General features: G+C 40.2%; 2 protein-coding genes and 1 long non-coding RNA gene across 3 annotated transcripts in view; 1 reads left to right on the top strand and 2 right to left on the bottom strand.

The window, feature by feature from the left end:
• The window catches only part of LOC116694617 (uncharacterized), a 10,774-nt gene extending 2,329 nt beyond the window's left edge, over positions 1–8,445 (bottom strand). Inside the window, exons 1-2 of the long non-coding RNA XR_004333227.1 lie at positions 8,432–8,445; positions 154–157 (exon numbers count right to left, since the gene is read on the bottom strand). This is a non-coding gene — a long non-coding RNA (uncharacterized LOC116694617). The remainder of the gene's footprint in view (positions 1–153; positions 158–8,431) is intronic.
• Positions 1–12,161, top strand: part of LOC116694551 (aminopeptidase N) — a 20,848-nt gene extending 8,687 nt beyond the window's left edge. Inside the window, exons 10-20 of the mRNA XM_032524302.1 lie at positions 329–477; positions 1,733–1,812; positions 2,531–2,664; positions 2,795–2,850; positions 2,981–3,128; positions 3,374–3,462; positions 4,944–5,054; positions 5,858–6,025; positions 6,127–6,267; positions 8,669–8,732; positions 10,456–12,161. Of these exons, the coding sequence (XP_032380193.1) occupies positions 329–477; positions 1,733–1,812; positions 2,531–2,664; positions 2,795–2,850; positions 2,981–3,128; positions 3,374–3,462; positions 4,944–5,054; positions 5,858–6,025; positions 6,127–6,267; positions 8,669–8,732; positions 10,456–10,602 (1,287 nt within the window). The 3' untranslated portion in view covers positions 10,603–12,161. The remainder of the gene's footprint in view (positions 1–328; positions 478–1,732; positions 1,813–2,530; positions 2,665–2,794; positions 2,851–2,980; positions 3,129–3,373; positions 3,463–4,943; positions 5,055–5,857; positions 6,026–6,126; positions 6,268–8,668; positions 8,733–10,455) is intronic.
• On the bottom strand, positions 11,333–20,307 carry LOC116694587 (arpin). The gene is made up of 6 exons (XM_032524382.1): positions 20,083–20,307; positions 18,783–18,858; positions 18,334–18,466; positions 17,177–17,383; positions 15,043–15,203; positions 11,333–13,807 (listed from the first exon to the last, which is right to left on the bottom strand). Exons 1-6 carry the CDS (start codon positions 20,172–20,174, stop codon positions 13,799–13,801), a joined length of 678 nt encoding a protein of 225 aa, XP_032380273.1. The 5' UTR covers positions 20,175–20,307; the 3' UTR covers positions 11,333–13,798.

Here is a 20,307-nt window from a genome sequence, read left to right as displayed (position 1 = left end):
CCCCCTACAGGTTGGAAGTGGAGTTTTCCATTACATTACATAGAGTTTACCAGATCGGCTAGTGGATCTGTAGTTCCAATGAGACATAATGAGACATAATGAGACATAATGAGACATAATGAGACATAATGAGACATTTTGAGACATTACGACAACGCTAATGGACAGTTCCGCTTCCAACCTGTAGGAGGGCCAAAGTGGGAAAAGTTATCTAGTGTTGCTTTAATACTGTAATCATGACCATGCCTATGTCCATGTCTGAATAATCAGTGATCATTTTATCGTATTTATTTAATAAAATCTGAACTGATTTGTGCCATGTTTGCAGGCCGAGGATAAAAATGGTGGTCACACCAACGTTGCACAGTTCATGGAACCTTGGACCAAACAAATTGGCTATCCTGTCATCACCATCAACACCACCAATGGAGAAGTCTACCAGAAGCACTTCCTGTTCAATGACTCTGCCGAGTCTAGGTACAGTATGTGTCAAATGGACGTTACGTCAGTGTGCCAATTGGGTTACAGCTCAGACCACTAATGATCATGGACATGTTCCTGAAAGCTTCTGAGATACAGATTTGGTCATTACACTCATTTACATAGATTTTCCACGTAACATATAGATGACCAATGTCTTTACTTTACCTGAAAATGTGACCTCATAAGGGGCAAGATTCCAGATTGGCCCATCTGAGCTTTCACACCCAGGGCTTGGTTTATACCTCTCACCATTTCTACTGGGGGGGCCATAGGCAGGCTGGGGGAAATCATATTAATGTTAAAAAACTAATAAAGTGAATTGTTCATGCAATGAGACCTTTTAAAGAACATTGGATGTTTTGTCAGAGCTGTCACTCATGAACCCACAGTGGATTATCACGCAACTCAGGTTGCAGTTGTCCTCAACTCTACAGAGCTTGGTCTTTCAGTCCATTGTTTGTGGCAAAAAATCAATTAATTGATCGACACTAGTTCAACACGAGACGCCAGTGATTAGAATACTGGCAAGTTCACCTTCCATTTGAAGACAGTTAACATGGCGTTGTCACTCAGTGGCATGGACACTTACATTCTGACCCCTGGGTGGAAAATGTGAGCAAATGCAGTATAGCAGAAAACTTGTAGTCCAAAACTGCTTCTAAAATAATGACTGCTTCCTTCAGTGTTTATTGGAATTTTACATCGGTTCAGTCTGGGATCGGGGAAGCTCCTCTACCTTCTCTTTCCAAAGTCCAACACTGGATCATAAATCTCTCACCAGTGACTTCATCAAACCACAATGTCCAACTCCCTCTGAAAATAGTTGTTACCAAATAATTAAAGACAGGTTCATGGGTCTCTTTTACTTGGCAAAATCCAGTAAGTTGATGCATTAACGTCACCTTAGTAAGTGAGTATTCCCTGGCAGGCCTGCATGAGATCACTGCAGCTGATTACAGTAGATTATACTTTTGGCCATGTGGAGTGTTCTGAAAGGATGTGTTGTAACCCTGTGCTCCATAACACTCCCGTTGTGGGTTGCACAATCATTTACAGTAACCTGACACAGTTGTAGGTTGCCTTGGCCATACCCAGACCATAACCGCTTTGCTTACAGGAGATTAGATTTTGTAGTTTATTTACAGATACAGATTTTCAGATTGTCATCATTTCCTGGATCATGAACATTCTAGCCCTATCATAACTAGTACTTGTTATAGTTTTTTGTCTTTTTTTTCTGTCTTTTTAGTCTTTGGTGGTACGTCCCGATCAGAGTCATGTCAAATACATCTAAAACTTCTGTTGTGTGGTTGAAATCCAGCGCCCCAGGTAACAGAATCTACAACATCCAGCTTTGGAATGAACTGCTTGTTTCTCCTAAAACACCTCGGTTTGCATGTCGGTCAAACAACCATCGATTTAGATCTCATCTGTCTCACCAGGCTCACTGACGACTAAATGAAAAGTCAGTTGAAAATGAAGGGGTCAGATTAGAGTCCTAATGAATAAATGCACACAGAAAGATTCACAAATGTATTTCTTATGCACACACAAATATGTTTGTTTTGTATGTACATTAGGATGTCATGAATTCTGAGTCCATTTAGGCTAACTCAGGCTTTTAATAATTCCACTTTGGCCCCAAAAACAACTCTTTCACTTTTGTCAGAAAGTCAGAGCACAAGCTCTGGCAAATCCAATCTTTGATTTGTTATGTAAATGTGTGTGTTGTTTGCATAATTATGGTAAGTTATTGTGTTATTTTCATGAATCCGGTAAAGTAGAAGCATGTACATTTTAAACAAATGAGGCCCCAGAATGGATAATGAAATATTTTTGTGTATTAAAAAGTATTTTTGTGTAGCAAGTCATTTCTATATAAATCCTGAAATCCTTCTGTGTGCATCCATGTGTTATGATACTGATCTGACTCCATAGAAAATGAATGAGACAGACCAGAGAACAGATGACCATATACACAAGTATTTCATTTGTATTCATACTGTGCCATTGATTATGAATTATATGATGATTGCCTTTTGGATAGAAAAGAAAGATGAATTCCTTTCCACCAATGGGGAGTGGATCCTGGCAAACATCAACTGTTCTGGGTACTACAGAGTCAACTACAACCCGGAGAACTGGGACCGCCTCCTGACTCAGCTGGAGATAGACCCGCATGTGAGTACTGGGCCAAATAATGACTTACCAAATCCCAGAACTGAGCAGAAACAACCTCCATCTAGATACAGCATCCTTCATTTATATGAATAAGGAATGACATTTTCATCATTTTGCTCTTGTTTTTCAGCGCTTCCCACCGATGAACAGAGGGCAGCTTATTGATAATGCATTTTTCATGGCAAGGTAATGACTTGGATTCAGACGATTTAGACTGATAGGAATTCATTTTTCTGTGGGTGAAGTGTGTTGTGACGACATAAAGTCATGCAGGTGCCTCTCGGATTTTACCACGTCTAATCTCTGTTTTCTCCAGGGCTAAACTCGTGGAAGTGACTCTGGCTCTGAATTCAACACGATTCCTTCACAAAGAGCTGGACTTCCTTCCCTGGCAATTAACAGTCAAGAACTTTGAGTACTTTGTCCTCATGTTCGATCGCTCCGAGGTGTACGGACCCATGCAGGCATGTGACATTAAAACATCCTTTCTTAAACTTTTTAATTCAAAATTCAAAATGAGTCTTGCTTTTTTTTACATCACTAACTTAATTGAGCAGTATTGGAGGAAGAAGCTAGAGTTAACAGACTGAATGTGCTGGCCTGTGGGTGTTCATGTCCCTCAGCATAACAATAAGCAGATGTGCAGTCAAAGTGTAATATTGCTGCGTGTGTTCCCGTACCTCTGATTTAAAGCTGTCTCTTCCTGTAGGCGTACTTCCGTGAACAGGTCAAGGGCCTGTACAACTCTCTCAGGAATTACACAGACAACTCAACGATCCCAAAGGATCACTCCGAACAGTAAGGAAGACCAGGTTTCCTACCCTCAGTTAATCATTCAACACATTTCTAGTTTGCATTTTACAGTTCTACAAATCCACAGCTGAGTCTGAGAGTGCCGATGCAGAGCAGCTGTGTCAGCGTGTACTTTATCAGTTGTGTTGGACGTACATGTATCAGCTGGACGCAAACATGAATGCAAATGAGTGTGAATGTGGCAGTGTGTGTGTCTGCCGGATGTGTGAATACACCTTTGTTAAAATGTTATCAGTGCTGTGTCAAGCTGCCCCCACACAGTACTATTACGCAGTACTTAAGTACAATATTGAGTTACTTGTACTTTACTTGAGTATTTTGTCCACTACTACAAATATTGCTTCCACTTATGGCCCCAAATAGCAACAAAAAAAAAACACATTAACAAATTCAATAAGCAATTTCTGATTGCGTCTCCCTAAATTATGCTATATTTCATTCTTTAAGGGGCCGGGCTCAACATTCAGAACATTAACCCTCGTGTTGTCGTCACGTCGACCGAGCAACTTTTTGTTTTTCTGGGTCAAAATAGTCTTTTTCAACATCTTTATTGTTCTTCGCCCTGATGTTTTTTTGTCAATTTTTTCTGCTCCTTTTGACTTTTTTGTGGGGTTTTTCCCCACATTTTTGAAGCTTTTTGGGACATTTTAGTCACTTTTTTTTAGTGGTCCTTCGTAGAAAAAGTTTTTTGAATGCTATGAAATTGAACCAAACATCCAAATTTTATAGAAAGCAGTGGGCTGGTCATTTATTTTACTTGTTGTGTGGAACAATCCGTGTTATTTTTCTGAAATTTTGGTTGAAGACACTTCAGATAAAGATTGTTTTTTTTTCTCCAAAATGGGTCAAATTTGACCCGAGGACAACACAAGGGTTAAATCAACACTATGTAACCTTTGTCCCCCTACAGGTTGTCTAATGAGACAACCTGATGGCGGACAGAGCAAGAAAAGTTACCAGGTTGGAGAATCTCTGTGTTCTTCAAACCACATTATATTTAACATCATGTATCAGGGTTTCCACGGGGTCTCATAAAGTCAACAGAAATCTAAAATTTAAAATCAAAATCTTAGGCCTTAAAAAGTCTTAAATTCACTGAAGTATTGTGCTCCAGTTCTTAAATAATATCTTAAACAGGTCTTAAATTTCCCTTCGTCCATGTAACTCTCCCTCTAACGCTCAACAAAATCCATCCATCCGATCAGTTTTACTCCGTGTCACTTTTATTCAATTTAATAATGCTATTTACTTTTCACATAAAGTATGTTTTTGACTCTGCATTTCATTGTGCTTTAATGATGTGAAATAGGTCTTAAAATGTCATTTATAAATATCTTAAAAAGTCTTTAAAACTCTTCATTTCAACTTGTTGAAACCTGCAGAAAACCCTGTTCAACATCTGTACACCTATAATAATCTATAATACCATATGCATGTTTGAAAATCCAAGTGTGCTTCCTTCCCAGGCACAGCCAGCTCCTGGCCGTGGACGTGGCGTGTTCCAACGGACTCCCAGAATGCTTAGCGATGGCTACAAAGATGTTTGCCGACTGGATGAACAGCAACAACACGAACCCGTACGCACACTACTGAATAAGTATTTTTTTATTGCATCACCTTTCTACTTCGTACCTTCTAAAATGATCCTAAACTTGCATGACTCTATGTTTAAGAAAAACACTGTAACAGCTTTAATCGTATTCTGTCACTTTACTCTCCAGCGATGATTTAGTGAAGGTAGGTGTCCTTTAATCTCTTTTTGTGTTATTGTTGGTGGTTGTTACCACTCTGCATTGTGGTTCTTATCTTTCTTTTGGCTCTGTATTATCCTAATTTATTCATCACGTTTTATTTATCAAATTTTCAAATCAGAAAGTTTCATTGTCATTTTCTTATGTTTAAGTGTATTTTTTCCTGTGTTGTTTTGCTGTTCTTTGTAATAACTCAGTGTAAATGAGGGCCGCACCTCGATCTCGCGAGTTTCATTGAAGCTTGAATGAATGAATGAATGAATGAATGAATGAATGAATCTTTAAAGCTGCACTTGGCAGGATGTCTATGTGCACTTTAATCCTTAATCACAAATAGGGGCGATCATGGAGAACATGATTATGATTAATATTACTACCTATCTATTATCTTTTGAGAAAATTCTAGTTCCTCTACACCTAACTTTCTAGCCTTTTGGGATCCAGGTGCAACTTTAAAGTAGAGGCATTGACTCTTCATTAGATGTGTAGATTTGATCAAAGTACAGGATTGGGAGGGGGGGGTACCCCTGTTGCCCTAGAATACATTTTGAAAATCAGACAGTCGCGATGTAGGGAAAATAACTGTGCATGTATGTGTGTGTGTGTGTGTGTGTGTGTGTGTAATGCAGCATCCACCCCAACCTGCGGTCTGTAATCTACTGCCAAGCTGTGGCTGCTGGCGGGAAGAAGGAGTGGGACTTTGCCTGGGCGAGGTACCAGAGCTCCGGCGACACCTCGGAGAAAGAGCAGCTGCGTGGAGCTCTGTCCTGCACCAAGAAGATCTGGCTGCTCAACAGGTGACGCTCCTTTCATCTGGCACACACCTGTGATGAGGTGAATCCCAAGCACGCAGTTGTTATTGAGTGAAGAGCTAGTCAGTGCCTTCCTTATCTTACAGATACCTGGAGTACACTTTGGACCCTGACAAGATACGCCTGATGGATGTCGGCTCCACTATTTCCGACATAGCCATGAACCCGGCGGGGCACGCGCTGGCCTGGAACTTTATCAGAGCACACTGGGACTACGTCAGTGAGCAGTAGGTTGCATTTTGGACTATGTCTACTGCCTCTTCAATTGGTTTATATATTTATATACTCATGAACAAGTATTGAAGATAGTACAGTTGGGTTTGACCAATAATGCCAAAATTTAAATGTAGCCTTTTTTACTCAGATTTACGACAGATTTCCAAGAAAATTACAAGTATTCGTGGTTTACCCCAGAACATAGGCTTATCAGGGTGGAGGAGCCGAGCTAACACAGCAGTTAGAGCGTGAGAACTCTGAGCTAGAAAGCTATTTTCATGGTGTACTCCATTTTAAAGCTCCATCAATCTTTTTCTTTTAGTCACTTGGGTACGGAACTCATCAACAAGCTAAAAGTCACAAACATTTTTCACATTGAGAGGCGGAGTCCCTCCCCTTTCGGTGGACCAACATTTCCGAAAGAATATGTACGGTAGTGAACTGCAAGAGACAAATAGTTATTAGATCCTGTTCCAATTGAGTTATTTAGCAGAGGCACCGGGGCTCTGTCCGGCTTTTAGCACAGCCCATGACAATTGTGATTGGTTTTAAGAAATGCCGATAAACCGGAGCACGTTTCTCTCTCAATGCCAGGAATGCTGTGTGGACTAGCCAGACCCTCCTCTGCAATGCGGTGGAGGAAGGTCTGACAAGCCTAGCACGGCTTCCTGATGTGTTTCTTGGTCTACAGTTCTGTGTCATGAACTGTTGTTGTCAGTGCTTCATGGACACGCTTCTGCTTGCTGCTTTGTCCCAGATCTGAGATCTGAGAGCCGGGCCTAGCTCAGGTCCCTTGACACTTAGTGGCCTGTGGTCCAGTCACTTGAATAAACACACACTGCCATTAAATAATACACTACAATAAGCAGTGGCTTATATAAATCATGCACGGTGTTATCAAGTCCAAAGGTCTTGTTTTTTAATCAGTGCTTATCGTTAGCTCGCCTTCATAAAGTCCTCAGTGTTTGTGCTGTTACCAGGAAGTGTAAAGTCTGTTTACATAGCAGACAGGGTTTCATTTCATGAGCAAACAGTGATAACCGAGATTGATCTAACTCAAGTAATCAGCAGGAAGTCTAAATTCTGTTTTAATCAATAGATATTTTGTCCATCCAGACTTCAGTATCAACCATTTCCTGAAGTTTCCTTCAGAAGATAATCCAGTTCATACTAGGGCTCCAACTTCTGATTATTTTTCATTGTCGATTACCATTAATGGATTAGTCATTTCCTCTATAAAATGTCAGAAAATTGTTAAAAATGTAGATTCCCAAACCCCAAGATGACTTCCTCAAATGTCTTGTTCTGTCCACAACTCAAAAGGTGTTCACTTTACTGTCACAGAGGGAAGAAACTAAATCATATTCACATTTAACACGCTGGAATAATGCAAGTTTTACATTAAAAAAAAGACTCAAACCAATGAATGGATAATGAAATCTAAACAATATATAGTTGACAACCAATTGATTCATCTTTGCAGCTCTAATTGAGACGTGTTAATAAGGTCCACCTGGCGCAAACTAATGCAGTCTAAAACAGCAGCCCTGTAATAAAGTTGTTGTTTAAGAGACGTGGTAGTCTATATGGACGACGAAGCATTTAGGGAACGTTCCTCCAGATGTCTCTAATTTTTGGCCTTATGTCCGTCCCCGTCCTCTGTCTCTGTGTTGGTGATCTAACCTCTGGTGGATTTCTGAGGACTATGGTTACCTGGTCCTCAGATCTCTGCAGGGTAAATCCAGACAGCTAGCTAGACTATCTGTCCAATCTGAGGACTATGGTTACCTGGTCCTCAGATCTCTGCAGGGTAAATCCAGACAGCTAGCTAGACTATCTGTCCAATCTGAGGACTATGGTTACCTGGTCCTCAGATCTCTGCAGGGTAAATCCAGACAGCTAGCTAGACTATCACATCTTCCTGAGACTATTTAGCAGAGGCACCATGGCTCCGTCTGGCGCTTAGTGCCCCCCAAGACAACTAAGAACAACAAGTCAAACCGGGACCAGCAAATGAATACATAACCTTATGAAGTCTAACGTTTTCTATTTTTAAGTACATTTTATACAGATGAATAAATCGTTAGTGAAGTTGAATTAACAGTAGTGGTGTAACGGGCTGTAGTTGATCTCCCTCCCTAAAAAGATGAATAGGTTTGGACTTATTTTTCCAACTAAAATACATTTTTACTAGAGAGAAAGTAGGCTACCAAAGAATGGTATCAGTGCAAAAGTTGAACGGGAAAACCGAGTACTCAACTTGAATGTGTGTTATAAGTTCTAAGTTTGTTTTTCTCCCATCCCAGAATGCTGGGTGGACTAGCCAGACCCTCCTCCTCCTGGGTTTTGTGGGGATACCCTGCATTGCACTAGACTTAAAAACTGTTTCTAAAGCTGTGTCTCTGCTGCCAGGGATGGGGCCATGCTGATCAACGCCGTGTCCAGCAGGTTCTCCACACAGTTTGAACTGGACGAGGTATTTATTGATGTTTTATTATTGATGTTTTGTTATGTCACTACCAATAATTATAATTCTATCCCCTGAGTAACTAGATCCACCCTGATATCTCATCAGAGGTGTCTGTGTCATGTTGAGTTATGATGGTGACAGCACGTTAGTTTTACCTCAGAACCAAAGCCCAAATTTCTCTCGCTATGTCATTTCTTATCTATTGTTATGTGCAGTGGTAGAATACCACCTCTAAGTACATTTACTCAAGTTATGTAGTTAATTACAAATTGGAGGTACTTGTACTTTACTTGAGTCTTTTCCTTTCATGCCAATTTACACTTTAGTTACTAGTTACTTTAGTTACTCCACTACATTCATCTGAAAGCTTTAGTTACTTTAGTTACTCCACTCCATTCATCTGACAGCTTTAGTTACTAGTTACTTTAGTTACTCCACTACATTCATCTGACAGCTTTAGTTACTAGTTACTTTAGTTTCTAGTTACTTTAATTACTCCACTCCATTCATCGACAGCTTTAGTTACTAGTTACTTTAGTACTCCACTACATCATCTAACAGCTTTAGTTACTAGTTACTTAGTTACTAGTTACTTTAGTTACTCCACTCCATTCTCTGAACGCTTTAGTTACTAGTTACTTATTACTCCCCCATTCACTGACAGCTTTAGTACAGTTACTTTATACTCCACTACAATTCATCTGACAGCTTTAGTTACTAGTTACTTTAGTTACTAGTTACTTTAATTACTCCACTCCATTCATCTGACAGTTTTAGTTACTAGTTACTTTAGTTACTCCACTCCATTCATCTGACAGCTTTAGTTACTAGTTACTTTAGTTACTCCACTCCATTCATCTGACAGCTTTTGTTCCTAGTTCCTAGTTACTTTCCTTCATTTAACAAAAGGAAAAAAATTGGAAAAAACAAGATTTCATGTCAAAGTCCAAACTATATTTTGTAACTACAGAAAAGTATTGTTTTTCCATTCCATTATTTTCCAGTATTTTTTTTTGCACCCCAGCTGTAAGAATATTACACTTTTTGACAGTTGTTTTTTTACAGTGCACTTTTGCTGCAATGTACACAAATGCAAGGCATTCACCAGAGAGAAAAAAACTGGAGACCATATCACATAATTAGGACTTGCTATATTTTGTGGAGATCTGGATCTCGTAATTACAAGAAAAAAAAACATCTCATAATTACGAGGTCAGGCCACCAGTTTTTTTTTTTTTTTTACACACACATTTTTTTGAAAGTTTTTTTTCAGAAATGTCTCAACCCCAAATCCAACATATTATTAGCAAATATGAGTTAGCGTATTTGTCAAAAAGCCAACTGCTGGTAGGCTTACTGGCCTAGAGGTAAGGTAGTCACTAAGGTAGCCAATCCTAAGGACACATGGATGTTCAACATTAAAACATGGTTTATAAAATCAGGCCAACAATTATTATTTTAATAGCTTAGTATTTATCTATGCAATAAAAAAAAGTATGTGTAAAGGCTTTGAGCCGCCCACACATTACTGTTGGCCCAGTTTGATTTGCAACCTGATTTCTCACAATATATGCAGTCCATGATTCATCTTTCTCAGAAAAGGGTTCCTTGGCTTAAAAAACTAACATAGCTGTGTGTGTGTGTGTGTGTGTGTGTGTGTGTGTGTGTGTGTGTGTGTGTGGGTGTGTGGTGTGTGGTGTGGGTGTGGGGTGTGTGTGTGTGTGTGTAGCTGGAGCGTTTTCAGAAGGAGTATAATCTGGGTCCTGCTGTCAACGAGGTGTTCCAGGCCATTGAGAAAACCCAAGTCAACATCCAGTGGGTCAGGGAGAACAAAGATGCTGTCCTCGAGTGGTTTGAAAGAGAAACGGCTGAGTAGAGTGGAAAACACCATCTGTGATTGGTTTAAAACAGGGCTGTTTGACTCAACTTCACTAAAAGGGCCACACTGGAAAATGAGAATCACATCGAGAGCGAGACATGTCTAGTTTATTCAAATGTTTTTATTTAATCGAAAAAGTCAAATATTTTTCACCTTATTATTGCATGTCTCATATAGTCTCCTCACTTACAGTTTGGTCGACATAAAGCCCCCCGAAAAATTCCTCAGCCATTAGAGATTTTATTAAGCCATGAGAAACAGGGATGACATCATTATAAGTGTGATAACACACAGCCGACACACACAACCTGTTTCATAGCGTACATAAGAAAACTCTGCTACTTTTGGTGGCATTTCTGAGTCTCAAAGCCTGCAAATCTACGACATTCTGCTCTGTAATTACAGTTGAAAAACAGTTCTTCAGCTTTTGGTTTGGAGCACAACTAGGCCGGCCAAAATGATTGTGAACCTTAATTGATATTTGGACCGGATCAAGGTTTGCAAAGGGCCGGATTTGGCCCATGGGCCTTAAGTTTGACACTGGTGATATAGAGCCTCACAGATCAGAGTGGTGCCAGCTGCTGAACAATCTTCATTTTCCACTAAATCTACTTCGAAAACAAGAACCGATCAAGACTGAATCTCACTTTTACCACTATTATCAATTAAAGGGTAACTAGGCCTACTGGGTTTTTTTTTCCCACCTGGACCCTATGTTCCCATGTTCTGTGTCTAAGTGACTGATGGGAACAACAGTCTCTGACATTGGTCCAGTATCAAGAGAGATCTCTGCAGTCAGCAGTGGAGAAACAAGATACAACGTAAGTTAATAGGACAATTGTCCAGCTTGTATTCACCTTCATAAAGTGCTCGTTTTGCTGCTGACAGACTCAGATTATTATTCTAAGTATCTGACAACATTATGGAAAGGATTTCTAAGGAGGTCGATCTTTCTGTTAAAGAGTAAAATCCTTTTTTAAACATGAAAACATCCACGAAACTGCATTCACTAAACCCACCAGACTCCATGTAAATAAAGAGTCATTTTTGCATTGTAAAATACACTTCATTCAAAGTCAACAGAAACTAAATAAAACTACGAAAAGACGGTTTGAGTCGTCTTTCCCCTCAAATATATTGGCTCTATACACGCTTAAAGTATTGTTTTTTTTTAAATGGAGTCTGGTGGGTTTAGCACTAGAGACATCAGAGCTGTATCTATCTCTGTTGGGATCCTTTCCATAATGTTGTCAGACACTTACTTTGGAGCTTGTTTCACCGCTGCCGACTTACAAGCCAAACTTTGTGTCAACAATTTTGCTGTGGCAAATGGTTTAATACGAGCATTCGTTATAATAATCTTCTAGCAAATATGTATTTTCAGTGCGGAGTGATTTGACATTTACCAGCATTGTGATGTGGCCAATTTCCAGTTGCACAAGTCAGTTATAGGGAACATGTTTATATGTGTATAATATGTTGTAATCGAAGAAACAAAATTATTCTTGTATGTTGTTGAAATTGTTATTTTTAATAATAAAACATTGTCATTGTGTATAGAAGTACATGTCATTTTTGTTAAACCTGGTTGGCAGAGCAAGTGGCAGCAGATAAAGCATCAATCATCCCATCCATCCATATGTTAAAGTAGATAAATCCACGTTATTTCTTTTAACAATTCTGGATGAAAGAAACACAAATGTCTGATATAGAAATGAAAAAGGACTCAGAATTCAGGGAAACATGGGTAATTATAATTATTTGCCATATCCTTAGTATCTAAAATCACATTTTATGATGTCCAAATGATAATAACTGCGTGCAATGACTTCAATAAGGAATATATTTTATTATTTAATACAATAATTATGATTCTATCTATATATACACAGTATATGAGTAACTAGACACACCCTGATATCTTATCAGAGGCGTTTCTGTCACGTTGAGTTATGATGGTGACAGCAAGTACTGTAGTTAAGTCCAAATGTTGAGGTACTTGTACTTTACTAGAGTCTTTTCTTTTCATGCCACTTTCAACTTCTAAAGTCATTTCTCCACATAGCATTTGCTAAACATGTTAAAATATGAATATACCACTGGGTTAAAAAAAAGGTATAGAAAGTGATATTAGACTAATACACGTTTTGTCAAATTGAATGAATACCTCCTCACGGTCCCCTAGCTCTCCGTTTCCTGTCTGTCTGGGCGTGTTAATCCACATGGAAAACAAACAGAAAGGAGTGCACGAGCCACAAAACACTGTTCCAGCCAATCGGCAACAGGCAGACAGTTGATGATAGGCGGGGGGTGTGGGGGGGGGGGAGCAGGTGAATGCTTCAACAATCTACGACCTTTGTGCAGAATGACTTACTGCACCTTTAAGAAGGATGATGTGTGTGACTGTGTGTGTGTGGCGAGCGTTTCCATGGCGCACACAGCTGCCCATATGTCCCCTACAAACTAAACGTATGGCAGAGCCCGGCGTCGTCCAGTCCAGAAGGAGCGCCGTGTGTAGTTGTTGAGGAACCAATAAGCAGAACCGAAATTCATTTTTATTTTGCGAGTGCACAGTTCTTGGCATTTGGATTGGTTTTGGATTCAGTTCTAATTTGGGTTTTCGGTTCCCGACCCTACTGTCAGGTGGGCGAACGCTTTCCCAAATACTTCAGTTGTCAAACAGAACTAAAGCGGTGTACTGAGCCTGTGAAACGAGAGATACACTTTAAATACAACGAGTCTCTCTAGACAGGACTTAAATGACAGTATGAAAGGACCAACAAGTGTGTAGTAAAACAGATATTTGGGACTGTCATTCACACCAGGCTATGCAGAAACTCCGGATTAAACTTGGACACAAACGGACGGAGTAGAAGAAAAAGCTCAGAAAGATTAAAAAAAATAAAAAAATAAAAGCAGAGCTTAATTTCCAGTTATACACAATTGCGGATCTTATCCAAAGTATACAAGAGTAAAGTTTCAAAGGCAGCTAAGATACACACATGGAGCTGGAGGGGTCTGCTCCCATATTGGGGAAGTGACGCTAGGTTTTCGGCCCCTGGGCCAAAGAAGTTAAGTACCTCCGGTAAAATGTGGGAGTCCCAAGGCCAAGACAGACGCAGGAAGGGATCCGAACTGAAGCGGTTCACCCTGGAGACGGGAACAGCGCCAAGACATCAGGCTGATGGCTTCCTCAGTCATCCTGAGACAAACGAAGTGGGATGAATATGTTAATAACAACAGACGCAGCCAAAGATTGAGTCGGCTGTTAGGTCAAATCACAGCTTCTAGACAGTCCTCCATATCCATTTTAGGGCAGAATTATTTTCATTGTCGATTCATCTGTTGAGAATTTTCTTGATTAATCAATTGGTTGTTTTTTCGTCTGTAAAAGGTCAGAAAATTGTGAAAGACGTGGTCCCAAAGCCCAAGATGACGTCCTCAAATGTTTTTTTTCCCCACCACAACTTACATACATTCAGTTAACTAACATAGAAAAGTATGGAAACCAAAAAATATTCATAATTAACAAGTTGATATCAGAATTGTTAGCAATAGTTTATTGATTAATCTTTGCAGCTTCAATCCATTCAAGTGTCACATGTACAGTACAAATAGGTTGAGTTCCTTTACTCAGGGCTTATAAACTGTCAAAACGCAAAGCAACTTTTTAATGTTACCATCTTGTATCGTACATGTTGTTGTATACATCACTGGTTCTCAAACTGGAGTAGAAGTACCACTGGTGGTACGTGAGCTCCCTCTAGTGGTACGCAGATGGAATCTCTGATATATTTTGAAAAAAATGGAATGAATGACTTTAAGTGGAATATTTTTGGTTAGATATCTGTATTTACGTTCATGAACGGAATACGCATGCATCCATAATTAGTTAGGAGATGTGATGTAAAGATAGTAAGCAGAGGTGAAAAGGCAGGGCTCCAAACAGGAAGTATTAAGAAGAGAAGTGCAATTCTGGATTCAGTTAGGGGGGGACGGAGGAAGTACAGCGTGGCCGACCACAGTCAAGAGTAAATAACGTTATTAGGAATAAAGCTGCCTTCTGTGTGACCTGTCTGATGCCACAGTCTAACAGTGACCGCCCACTTTTTTTAACAGCTCTAGAAGTGATTTTCCCCATTCAATTGTTCCATTGACATTTCAAAAACTGTTTATTTAAAGAGTTTTAAGCCTGGAACCAAGTCAATCATCCACGACATGAATCGTGAATATAAAACATTTGATTTGGTGCAAAAAAACATTTTGAAAACAGCAAAAAAAAAAGGCAAAGGCACAAGACTGTAGGGAAACTATCATAGACTTATTCGGCAGAAGCTCCATCTAGCCGTTGGCGCTCAACGGTAGACGTAAATCAGAACTTTTTGAGCGATTCCACGTAGGAACCGGTTCTCGAGGCCAATCCCCATCCCCACTCACCCATTCATCCTCCTCGGCTCCCTCTCCTTGGCCGGGCGTCTGAGTGCTGACTGCGTCTGCTTTGTTGGCCAGGATCTTGTCCGTCCACGACGCTCCGGCCTTTTCATCGCCAGCAAAGTTACACCCGGTCACCGTTCCGCAGTCCACTTTGGCTAACGAGACTGGAAGAACGACAGAGAGGAAGAAAGGAGTTTATTAAAAAAGCTAGACACACAGCAGAGATGGAACTAGGCATGAGAACAATTATTTGTCATTGTATGAACACAACACAATTACATCGATGTTCAAGTTGGTCTGCATGATATGAGAAGAATATGCCATAACGATAAATACTTGAGATGAATAAACAGATATTAAAGGGTACTCAGTTGTGCTGCTTGTAACATTCTGCTAAAATACAACAAACTCTGGGAGAAAAATGTTCATTTCCAACATTATTTTATTGAACTAATTAAACATAAAAAGCACCACTAAAAAAATAAATGACAGTTTTAGAGAGCAGCTTTCTACCGATACTCGCTTTCAACTATCTCAAATAATCTCGGAGTGTTTTTGACGACATGCCGCAGCCTTTCGCGATGTTTGCGTACGCTGAAATCACGATAGTCTTTATCCACGACCCTCCGGTGGATTTATGAGGACTATACTGCTCCTCAGATCTCTGCAGGGTAAATCCAGACATACACAGACGGGGGTGGGGGGGTGTCCGGCCTGTTTTGAATTTCCTGAGAAAGTCAATCCTCTGTAGGGCTTTCTTTACCCAGGTGAGAGGTGTTGAGGGGCAGTGGGAGTTCTTTGGGGATACATGAGAATTTGATGTTGTCCAACATATCAACTAGGGCTGGGTTTACAATTTTTTTTCTCTCCAATTTTCATTTCAAAATAAATCATAAAATCTAATAACGTTGACGTTATACCTTGATTTGGTTTTGGGAACACTTTACATAACTGGATCAAAGTGTAACGCAATTTTATTGAAACGATCAAACATTAACCTTACATAAGAAGAAGGAGAAATGCACTGCACCAGGATGTAGAATGATTTATGTATAAATCTGGGGTAAAATGTGTAAACGTAGACGCTGTGAACAGACCAGAAGTGTCCACTCCAAAGGTTGGATATCAAAGGGCCGGATGACTCTCCTGCATATGTAAAAGGTCAAACACTGTTCTTCTCCCTGGAGGTTAGTTGTAAAACAGGAAAAAAAACCCATTTAATTAGAGTCACTCCCCACAGCCATGGGGGTCAACACTAGGACGAGTTTGATTAATGTGAGGGTTATGAAAACAAAAAGGCCTCTCCGGCTCTGACAGGCCCGTCTTATGAATGTGAAACAAGAGGCCAAGCCAGAGTGGATGGCTGCAGCCTGGAGACCTCCTGTCTCATACCGCCCCTTGCTGTCCATACGGTGCCTCTGCACCCCTTTTGTTTCAGACCCTCCCACCCACCTTTGGGCCACGCCTCCTCACTTTGACATCTGTCACGTCCAAATGAAAACCAAATGTCCAAAAATTCAAAAGATTAATTATTTTACATTTCCACTTTGAAAGAAAGGGAAGAGTGGGGTCCCCTGCTGGAGCTGCTCCCCCCCCGCAGCCCGATACCGAATAAACGGATGAAGGGGGATGGATGGAATTTGATCTTGCTTTGTTTTCTCTTTGGACTTTCAATTTGAATAATACATATATGAATAAATATTTCCTCTATTCAGAAGGACTGACAGGAACTGAAAAGGAAAAATGGAGCGAGCTTTGGTTTCTAAACAGTGAAAATGTGCAACATACAGTACAACCTTTTACTATTCTCCTGAATACTCGGTTTGAAGTATTTTTCTTTGGGTTTGTTTACATGCTGACTCCGTCACACATCTACTGACGCTACGGTATTTTCAGTCAGTGTCCAAAATCTGGTTTGGTCGTTCCCTATTTAATAAACGCTATATATAGGGAATAGTGAGTGAGGGAATGGTTTGCAACACAGCCGAGGTCTCTAGAAGTGTATTATTCAACTTTTAATTGTGTAATAGAAGGACATGAAAATCCCAATACCAACCCAATCGACACCCATGTATGGAGAAAGAATTGAATCGGGACAACCGCATAACATCCAGCCCTGATGGGAATGCATACTCACATATGAAAGGACTGTTTCCTCGGGTCTTCAGTCGTATATCCTGTCCCGTTTCCAGCTCGGTTGTGTCCATCTCTGACTCTGGGTACCAGAAGGCCCAGGTCCCGGGGGGTCGGTGCTGGTCAGTCATCTTCACCAGCTCAGCTTTGTTCACCATCAGGGACAGCTGGTCCTCAGACAGACAGTCCGACTCCCCTTTAGCTTCCACCTCTGTACGCAAACAGCATGTGCACCAAAGCCAATGATCAGGATTTAAAGACACAGTACGCAAGTATTTTATATTAATGAATAGAGTTGGGCGTTGTTTGGATTAGTAATTGGAAAAATGCAATATACTATGGAGTACTAATACTATGCAATATAAATGATACAAAATTGGCCTATCGCAATAATGCATGTTGATGCAATCTATCCACAAAATATAGAACCACGAGCTGCAGCCGGATGCAACACATCATCGTCATCTTGAGAAAACATGGCAGAAACGGAAGAGCTGGTGAAAAAGATCGGTGCAACATCCATTATGTGAACTTGGTTCGGATTTAAACCGCTGTAAGGGACCTGTGGTCAAGCCGTACGACGGAGCCTTTCACTAGCCCAACAATTCACTATATACCATTATTCTTAAAAAAGAATTAAAATTAAAAAAAAAAACAATATATACAGTATATATAAAATTCTTCGCAACCCTTCACAAGTTTGGCTATTTGCCTCTTAGTCCCTTCGCGTATTGGATTTATTTAAAGCAATGTAAGACATTTTACTTACATAGCACAGTTCATTCACAAAAGCAATTCAAAGTGCTTTACATAAGAATACACAGACAAAGCAAATACAACATAAAACTTAACAATCATAAAAACACAACAAAAACAAAGCTACAACAGACAACCTGTAAATTTAAAAGACTTCGAGGTGTAGGAATGACTATGTCTAAATGACCTCAGGGACAGCAATGTCCAACAGAAAGGTTTTAAAAGAACCCGGGGTCGGGGCACATCTAAGTGTTCTGGAACTGTGGGGGGGGGGGGGCGTCGTCCCTTTCCAGATGATCTTAAACTACAACAACATAGAAGACAAAGCACTCCAAACAGAATTAGGTCTGGAGAGGAAATGAAACACGCAGACATGAACACAAATGGTTGTTGTTGTCTACTCACTGTAGGAGGACATGAGGAAGCCAGTGTTGACCTTTTTGGTGTCACTGAAGTTTGGCTCCATCTCCGTACCACTGGCATCGAACTTCCTCTGATGGATGCGGCTGGGTTTGATGTACAGCACATAGAAACGGACCTGCCAGTGACACAAACAAAGATGATAAAATGATAAAATATCACCTTTTCACGATACTGCAATTACAGCTTTTTTTCCATCCATTGAACACAATTACAGCTGTAACAATTCAAATTGCATCAGACTCATATTCTGACTAGAATCAGAGTATAACGACATCAGGCTAACTTATGAGTGGAAATGTAAAGACAAAACATCATTCCCCTTTTGGCTGGGGACCCCCCAGGAACCCATTCAAGGACCCCTGGGTGCCCACCGAAACCACTGGTTTGGGTGGGTGGGTCATGGGTGACTAGCTGGATTTTGCATTTAGTACCTTTTGATTGCTGTCGTCACTGATGGCATGTCTGGAAACATCCAGTAGCTTTCCTTCTAAAAGGACCCCCTGGCCACTGTGTGGAAAAAAAATATGAAATATTAAAATCAGTCTAATTCCACTTGTCTGTGCATTCTGTTGCTTATAGGAGAACTAGTGTTCAAATTCCTGTTATACCAAAAACAGATGTGTATAATGGAGACCAGCGGTGGAATGGAACGAAGTGCATTTACTCAAGTACTGTACTTGAGTACAAATGTTGAGAAACTTGTGCCTTGAGTCTTTTCTTTTCATGACACTTTCTACTTCTACTCCACTACATTCATCTAAAGATTAGTTACTTTAGTTACTCCACTACATTCATCTGACAGCTTTAGTTACTCCACTACATTCATCTGACAGCTTTAGTTACTAGTACCTTTAGTTACTCCACTACATTCATCTGACAGCCTTAGTTACTAGTTACTTTAGTTACTAGTACTTTAGTTACTCCACTACATTCATCAGGGGGGGGGGGGGGGGGGGGGGGGGGGGGGGGGGGGGGGGGGGGGGGGGGGGGGGAAAGCTTTAGTTACTAGTTACTTTAGTTACTCCACTACATTCATCAGACAGCTTTAGTTACTCCACTACATTCATCTGACAGCTTTACTGTAGTTACTAGTTACTTTACACATTAAGGTATCTGTACACAAAACACTTTTTCAATGCATTACTTGTAACAGAGTATTTTTAAACTGTTATTAGTACTTTTACGTAAGTAAATGATCTGAATACTGAATCCAACAATGATGAGACCAAACAACCAAACTCCTTTAAAAAAAATCAGAATACTTGCTAATCGTTTAGTTGCAGTTGCTCACAGTCAAATTCAAGGTAAAAAAAAAAAAAGAAGAAGAAAAGAGCGACTCAAAAAGTAACGTTATAACAGATATCATATCTGAATTTGAATACATTTTCAACTTTTAACCTATAAAGTGGTTGTATACCTAGTGTAATTTTCATCAACTGAAACACACGATAGAGGGCGTTGGCTACATAACGTTCCACCAACACAGCATTTTATTGAGATTAAGTGCTTCCAGCGGGTTTCTTTGAATGCCGAATATACAAAGACGAATTACTTCTTACCAAATGATTAGTGTGAAGTGCGTAAATTAGATTTAGCTGCTCTGAATCTCTGGGAAAGTAAAGTGTCCCGGTGTGTGAGTGGGGTTTGGTGTGGTCGCTACATCACAAGGATAACAATGTATCAGACACACGGAGATACTGTTACTAGCTAGAACTCCTCGGAATACTTTACCTTTCATACGCAGAGGGAGACCACACGCGGTCGAATTTCTCATTGTGAACTGGTTTGTTCTGTAAAGACGTGTTGTGATAAATTCGGCTCATTTTTCATAAACTTCTAGTGCAACTTTTCTCTTCTCCTGTTTCCTGACTTCCTGTTCCTACATGTCACCGCGCGAGAGAGGGGCGCTTGTTTCTTTATCCAGCACGTGCCGACGAGTGACAGCTGTGAAAGAGA

Source organism: Etheostoma spectabile, chromosome 8 (genome assembly GCF_008692095.1).
Source record: "Etheostoma spectabile isolate EspeVRDwgs_2016 chromosome 8, UIUC_Espe_1.0, whole genome shotgun sequence".
NCBI lineage: Eukaryota > Metazoa > Chordata > Actinopteri > Perciformes > Percidae > Etheostoma > Etheostoma spectabile.
This window is presented reverse-complemented; position numbering and strand designations above follow the sequence as displayed.

Bases quoted from the DNA above. Each gene is read 5' to 3' on its own strand.
- LOC116694587 (XM_032524382.1), bottom strand. From the start codon at position 20,174: ATGAGCCGAATTTATCACAACACGTCTTTACAGAACAAACCAGTTCAC. The intron at 18,467-18,782 runs GTACTAAATGCA...TGTCACTGGCAG, and splicing joins GTGACGACAGCAATCAAAAG to GTCCGTTTCTATGTGCTGTA. The intron at 15,204-17,176 runs GTGAGTATGCAT...TCGTTCTTCCAG, and splicing joins AGGAAACAGTCCTTTCATAT to TCTCGTTAGCCAAAGTGGAC.